General features: G+C 58.7%; 1 protein-coding gene across 1 annotated transcript; it reads left to right on the top strand.

Moving 5' to 3' along the window:
• Window positions 1–2,210: 2,210 nt before the first annotated feature.
• Window positions 2,211–7,036, top strand: UNCX (UNC homeobox). The gene is given in 4 exon segments (XM_050906116.1): window positions 2,211–2,521; window positions 3,629–3,804; window positions 5,540–5,804; window positions 5,807–7,036. Coding segments are annotated over 4 exon segments (1,461 nt in total). The 5' UTR covers window positions 2,211–2,271; the 3' UTR covers window positions 6,577–7,036.
• The last annotated feature ends 464 nt before the right edge of the window (window positions 7,037–7,500 follow it).

Genomic DNA, 7,500 nt, shown 5'->3' with positions numbered 1-7,500 from the left:
GAGAGAAAAGTCCCCCCTCTCTTATTCTGGGCTGGATTGATTACCATTCTGTATTCAGAAACACGTCCCCCTCGCATTCCTCTCCTGAAATCCGACAGAAAATGAGGCATTTATTGCTACAGGCAAAATTTGGTCCAGTGGACACAGTTTACATTTAGTATTTATAGAGAAAGAAATTAAATTATGGTGAAAAGTGAAGCCCTTGACCCCAGAATTAATACCAACCCCATCATTTTCTTATTTCTGTTAGGGCTGCGTAGTCCAAATTCAAGCTACCTTTTAGCTCTAAGCAGAGGCAGAGAGACCATAATTAAACTAATCTATAGGGGGGAGGGAGGGAACAGCAATAATACAGCAGTATATTGTATGGCATTCAATTAGGTGAATAAATACAGCTCCGGACAGACAACATAGATTAGAGACTCGACTTCCTTTTTATTTCAATTTTAGCTTCCCCCTCTCTCATACCCACACAAACCAGCACTAGGAAATGTATCATCTTGACTGGATATTTTATAACTGCAAAATCTATTTGTATGTTTTCCAGAGATAAAGTGTCTCTCCCTCTTCCCCCTTCCCCTCTCTCTCCTTTTCTCTTCCTATTTATTTTTATTTTTTTCCCTTTCTCTCCCCACCCTGCCCGCCCCCCCCCCCCCGACTCGAAGGATTTAATTCCGCACGAACCTCCCAGGAAGATTTAAAGAGTTTCCCCTGTTTGATTTTCCAGCCCGGCTCTTTCTCTCCCTCTCCTCTTTGTTAATCGCAAACGCTGCTTCTCCCTGCGCTCCCCTTCCCACCTTCCCGGTGGCCGGGGCCGGCCGGGGGGAGCCCTCCCGGGGGGCGCGGGGCTGGGTCCCCCCCCGGCCCAGGGGACCGAGAGCTCCGGTCCCAGCGGGCTCGGGATGGGAGGGGGCGGACAGCATCCCCCCCCTTCCTCCCTCCTAGGAGCTTGGGAAGTGTTTCTCTGAGGAGGCTCTGCGGGAGAGGGCACAAAACTGGGGGTCCCCATCCCCGCGCTTGGCCGGAGAACCGTCCCATTAATTATTAACCGGGGGAACCTATCAATATTTTGTTTGGGCGAAAACTTCTATGGGGATGTAATTTAATTAGGACAAATTTGGCGGCTGCTTGGAAGCTGTTAATGACTGGCGGGGCGAAGCGCAGGGTGTGCGATGGGCTGCTTGTCCTGCGGGGGCGGGGGGCGATGGTAAGAGGGGAGGGATGGGAACTTTATTTAGGTTTGATTTTCTTTTTTTTTCTTTTCTTTTTTTTTTTTTTAATTTTTTGTCCTCCTCTTCAGCGAACAGAGGCTACTCCCGGTTGTGGCTGCGCTCCCAATTCAAGGGTTGTGGTTGCTGCTGGGGAGGGGGGGGTGTCCGTGGCCGAATCGATAGGAGATTGCATTAATTATGATTTCGATTGATATGCTCAAATCTCCTTCTAAAAGCTGCAAACGGCTCTTCCCTTTTTCTTTTTTTTTCCCCCATTTTTTCCCTCTGCCCCCCTCCCCTCTCCCCTGTTATAGAGCCGGAGAGGAGATGAAAAGGCTTGTAGTTTTAAATTCAATGTGACAGCTCTGGAAAGAGCGGATGATGAATCTCCTATTATTGGATCAGTCTATTTGCCGTTCAATGTCTCTCTGTAATTGGAGCAACATCACTTTAAAGGTTCAGAGAGTAGAGCATTTCTGGTGAAAAATCCCCACAACACGCTGGTGAATGTTTTAAAGGGAAATCTATTAGTGATTTGGAGAGGGGAGGGGACAAGGGGGAAGAGGGTGGGTTGGAGGGGTGGGGGGGGAGGCTGTGTGTGTGTGTAACTCCGGCTGTTTAGTATTTAACCGGGTATCAGGCAGATCCGTGAGTTCCCCTCCGGCCCCCCCCCCGCACCCTCCCCTGCCCGCCCGGCCCCCGCCGCCCTCCTCGGGCTGGAGTTCGTATCAAAGCCCCCCTTGTCGTGTTGTGACAGCTCTGATATTGTTTATTGAGGCTGGATGTCAGGTATAATTAGCAATCGATATGGAAAACGTTTGCTCCCCACACTGGCACGTCTCTGACGTCAGGACCGATTAACGTTTCTTATTGGTCCCAAATTCCCCCAGCCTGAGCTAATTATTGGGAGCCTGATGTTGATAAAGTTAAAGCGCCCGGGCGCCCTGCAGCATGAGCCCCTCGCCGCGCCGCCTCCTCCTCCTCCGGCAGCAGCACCCCCGGCCCCAGCCGCCCCAGCGCCCCCAGCCCCGCCGGCACCCCCCGCGCTAGAGCCGCCCCCATGATGGACAGCCGCATCCTGGAGCATCCCCATGCCCAGTTCGGGGGTATGGTGGGTTTCCCTTACCCGCTCGGTCACCACCACGTCTACGAGCTGGCCGGGCACCAGCTGCAGTCGGCGGCCGCCTCCGTCCCCTTCTCCATCGATGGATTACTGAGCGGCTCCTGCGCCGCCTCCGTGGTCAACCCGGCGCCGCTCATCCCCTCCGGCTGCGGGGTGAGCGGGGACAGCCAGCCCTTCAAGCTCGCAGGTAGGAGCAGCCCCGTCTTCCCCCCCCCCCCCCCGCCGCCCCCCGACCCGACCGCCGCTCCCCGCCCGGAGCGTGTCAGCGCGGAGGAAGAAAAGCACGGCGCCCCCCGCCCCCCCGCATCCCCATCTGCGGATATTGGGGTGCCTGGAGAGGGGGGGGCGGCTGTGCTGGCCCCCCCCCCGAGGGGGCAGACAGGACGGGGTGGGGAGCCTCGGGCCGAGCGCTGGGAGCATCCCCCGTTCCCACCGGCGCGGGGCCACGCGTGTGCTCTGAACAATAGCGGGCCCGGCCCGGTACCTTCCCCCAAAGTTCACCTCTGGGGTGGGGGCTCGGAGCATACCATTAAAAAAAAATAATGGGAATCGCTGGAGTTTGGGGAACGAAGAGCAGTAATCTTTTTTTTTAACGATTTAATCAAAAGGAAGCGCTTTCCTTCCCTCCCCACCGGCCTGTGGCACCGCTATTGTTCAGCTATTAAAACACTCCGTCGCCCCAACATCCTTTTTATTAATCCTGGAGCAGCCCCCCTCTGCACCTCAAGTAAAAAAAAAAAAAAATATTATTACTATTTTCCACACCTGGTGGAAAACGTTAGGAGAGGTGCAGCTAGGGCCGTAAATCCCCGACCTGGAGATGTACGTACTCGGAGAGGCTGTGAGCACCCCAGCCCCAGGCCCACCCGTGCTCGGGGGTCTGCGGGAGGCCCGGGGGCCGCCCTGCCCTCGGGGCCCCGCGTGGCACCGGGCCGTGAGCTGCGGCCCACGCAGGTGCTCCGGGGGGGTGGCTGGGGAAGGGAAAGAGGGGGGGCTTTTAATTTTTTTTAATGAAACCTTTGGTGGCTGGAGCAAATATTGGAACTTCTCTCTCTCTCTCTGCCAGCTGAGTGCCTGTGGAGAGCTTCCTTCAGGAATAAATGTTCTGTAAAGTACATTTTCGGAGGAGGCGAGGGCAGATCGGTTTCCTCCCCATTTTTAGCGCAGGTGTGTGTATAATCCCGCTCTTTTACCAACGCTACCGAGCACAAAAGTTAAAAGGCTCCTGTGAATGGCAGCGAGGGGGGGAGAAGGCCTGTCTTCCAGGGAGCTGAGGGTATTTCTGCCTTTTCAGACTCGGGTGACCCGGACAAAGAAAGTCCTGGCTGTAAAAGAAGACGAACCCGCACCAATTTTACTGGCTGGCAGCTCGAGGAGCTGGAAAAGGCGTTTAATGAGAGTCATTACCCGGACGTGTTTATGCGAGAGGCTCTGGCTCTCAGGCTGGACTTGGTGGAGTCCAGAGTGCAGGTAAAAACCGTGTCCCTCCCTCCTCCCCTGCCCTCTCCCTGCGCCGAGCGGTCCCCGGGGAGGCCCCGCCGGACCCGGCAGCCGGGACCCGCAGCCCCGCTCCGGGACGGGCCCTGCGCGCTCGGGCCCGCAGCCCCGCTCCTCCCGGCCCTCTCCTTTTGTTTCCTTGCCTTGCACTGGTCCTTGCTGGTTTGTTTTCTTATTATTCCCTTTTTTTGTTAATCTTGCAAGCGAGTCCCGAAGAGCGGCATCCCAGACTGGCTTCCCTAAACCTTTTTTATATATATTTTTCCACTGTAAACATTTTTCTTAAATGAGCCAAGGGCGAAAAATTAGCATGCAAATATGAGGCTTAATCACGGGCCAGGGTACGCTGGAGAACGTCAATAAAGCTCGTAGGTGCATCGAGAGCGTGTGGAACTTGTAAAACTTAATTTTAACGAGCTGCTCAGGCCCTCGGTCGTACGGGACGGGGAGGGGACCCATCTATTTGCTTCAACCGATCTTGAAAAAATAAAATGGGGATTGAACCGGGGGGTGCGGGTGTGACGCGGGTTTGGCTGTTGGATCTTCAGGCGCTGCTTTATGCCGCGGTGGCTGCGAGCGGGCGGCGAGGCCGAGCTGGCGCCGCTGCTCCGCGTCCCGCCGGGCTGCTCCGGCCGGGAGCCCGCGGCCGTGCGGGGAGGCTCGGCGCGATGGGGCTGGGCGGCTTCGGGTGGGCTGCGTGTGCGGGGAATGCGTCCTTAAACCCAGCTCAGGCGGCGGGGATGTTTTCCCCCGGGATGAGCTGACGCCGTTTGCCGCGGTTCCTCCATCAGCTTTGTCTCACGGTGTCTTTCCGAGCCGCCTTTCCCTCCTCGCGCCGGCTCCGAGAGCATCCTCTCCGCCGTCCTCGGGGCCCTGCGGGGCTCTCCCGGGGGCGGATGGGGCCCGGCCGGGGGGAAGGAGCCGAAATTTCGTGTCACCGAAATCCCCGCGGTGCTCCCAAGCTGGGGTAGTGCTCCGGTCGGGAACCGGCGCTGCCACCAGCCCCGGTGTGCCGAGGCCCCGCAGGCGCGGAGGGGACGCGTGTGCCCCCCGGGCTGCGCGGCCGCGGACGCCGGGGAACCGCCGAAGCAGGCTGGAGCGGAGAGGATTTATTTAAACATTTTTTTTTCCTCCCATAATCTATAACAAAGCCAACCAAACCCCATTTTGGGCTGATCCAACCCGTCTGCTTCGGCGCCCGGGACGGGCAGGAGGCCTAGACCCCGCTCCGCCCGGGAGAGGCGACACCCCCCCCCCCGCCGCCCCTACCTTCGGCCCGCTTATTGTGCTGTGTTTTATTGCATTTTGCGTGCTGTTGCGGAGGGAGCGAGCCCGGCCCCGCAGGCCGGGGCTCCGACGGGTGCTTCTGCACTCCTCGGCCGCGGTGAAGAGCCGGGGGGGGGCTGTGTTATCCCTTCCCCTCCCCGCGGCGCCGGTGCGGACAGGGTGCAGCGTGTGTGTGCGTGAGTGTGCACCCCCTTCCCCCTTGCTTTTTCTTTTTCTACCCTGTTAAAGAAGCGTGGATCTCTCTTCCTGCCCCCTCCCTTGCTCTCCGTCTCGCAGACGCCAGGTCCTGTGGATGGGGGCTGCCGGCACCTCGAAGGGTGGACGGGGGAGGCCTGAGCTGCGCTTCTCCCTCCCCCCTGCCCCGGCCACCGCGGGGGCCGGTGCGCTGGGTGTTAATTGCTTCTCGTTGTTCGGTGTGTAGGTCTGGTTCCAAAACCGCCGGGCCAAATGGAGAAAGAAAGAGAACACGAAGAAGGGCCCGGGGCGGCCGGCTCACAACTCCCACCCCACGACGTGCAGCGGGGAGCCCATGGACCCCGAGGAGATCGCCCGCAAGGAGCTGGAGAAGATGGAGAAGAAGAAGCGCAAGCACGAGAAGAAGCTCCTCAAAAGCCAAAGCCGCCACCTGCACTCGCCCAGCGGCCTCTCCCTGCACAGCACGCCCAGCTCCGACAGCGACAGCGGCGGCGGGGGGGCCTCTCGCCCGCCCCGCCCGAGGCCAAGCCCCGCGGGCAGCCCCCGCCGCACCACCCGCCGCCCCCCGCCGCCGCCGCCCCCTCCGAGCCGCCCCCCGGCACCTGCGACCAGACGGCAGAGCCCTTCTACCCCAGCCAAAGAAGCGGGAGCGGGCGGCTCCAGCGCCCGCCCGACAAGGACTGCGCGGCCGCCCCGTCGGGGGACGGCAGCGGGGGCGCGGGGGGGCCCCGCGGCGCCGGCAGCTTCCACAAGCTCAACCCCTTCAGCGTGGAGAGCCTCCTCTCCGACTCGCCCCCCCGCCGCAAAGCCGCCCCGGACTTCCCCAGCCTCCCCCCCTGCGCCCCCCGCACCCTCATCGGCAAAGGACACTTCTTGCTCTACCCCATCACCCAGCCCCTCGGCTTCCTCGTCCCGCAGACCGCCCTCAAGGCCAGCCCGGGCCCCGAGGCCGGTCAGCCCCCCCGGGACTCCCCGCTGCCCGCCGCCAACCCCGGCCCGCCCGGCTGCAGCGCGGAGCCGGCGCCCGCCGGTGCCCAGCCCGGCCCCGGCTCCACGGACTCGGCGGCGGGGTCGGTGCCCCCCCCGCCGGCCGGCGCTTCGCCCCGCTCCGCGGCCGCGCACGGTGACCCGGCGGCGGCCGCCCCCGCGGAGGGCGGCAGCTTCCCCCGGCCCAAGTCGCCGGTCCGGGCGCGGGACGCCAGCACAGCCAGGGACAGATCGGACTGCGGCCCCGCCGACGGCGAGGAGGTGGACATGGACTGACCGGGCGGAAAAAAAAAAAAATTAAAAAAGAACAAAAAAAAAAGCAAAAGTAAAACCACCCGAGAACGACACCGACGCCCCCCACGCCCGTCACCCGTGAGAAACGGGGGGAAGCGCTTCCCCGCTCACCCCACGCACGCCGTTCCCGCTGCCCGCGGGAGGCGGTGGCACAGCCGAGAGAGCGGCTCTTCCTCTTCTTAGAGTTTATCACAGGTCGATTCAGGTGATCAGTTAGAGCTTTTTGGTTTTTATATTTAAAGGAAAAAAAAAAAGAAAACGGGGTAAAAACAAAAAAAAAAAAAGGAAAATTGTTTGTTAAGGCTTAGCAGCAGCTGGACTTTGTGGTGTGACAAACTGTACCGCGACAACAACGGAACTCCTCAAAACCCTTGTAAAATGCAAAAATGTCTAAGAATATTTATATATGTAAAATTTTTGATAAATAAAGGCTCTAAAACTCCCTGCCGCCTGGTCTGGCTGTGTGACTCTTCCCTCTCTTTTTTTATTTTTTTCCCCTCTTTTTTTTTTTTTTTCTTTAAACCCTCTTTGTGTGTGTGTGCGCGTGTGTGTTTATTGCTTAACAAATTTATTCATTTATAGCCTCCCGGTGCCCACCCCTCCCATCCGAGGTTAGGAGCTGCAGGCTACGGGACCCGGCCAGCTCCTGCAGAGTTTTGATATGAAAGTAATTATTTTCCCGGTGGCTGCTGCGGGGATTCAGTTTCTTGCCCAAAGGGTTATTATACATTACCGATTTCTAGTGATATGAAATCACATAAACTTCCTACAATAATAGAATTAGCATGAAAGGCTGGGGTGTCAAATTGAAATTGGAAAATAATAGCCTCAGCAGCTGGGGGAGTGTGTGTGCATATTGGATCGGAGATGGGAATACGTGGGGCGGAATTTTCATGAGGTTTTTTC

The sequence above is a fragment of the Gymnogyps californianus genome, chromosome 15, assembly GCF_018139145.2.
Source record: "Gymnogyps californianus isolate 813 chromosome 15, ASM1813914v2, whole genome shotgun sequence".
Lineage (NCBI taxonomy): Eukaryota > Metazoa > Chordata > Aves > Accipitriformes > Cathartidae > Gymnogyps > Gymnogyps californianus.
This window is presented reverse-complemented; position numbering and strand designations above follow the sequence as displayed.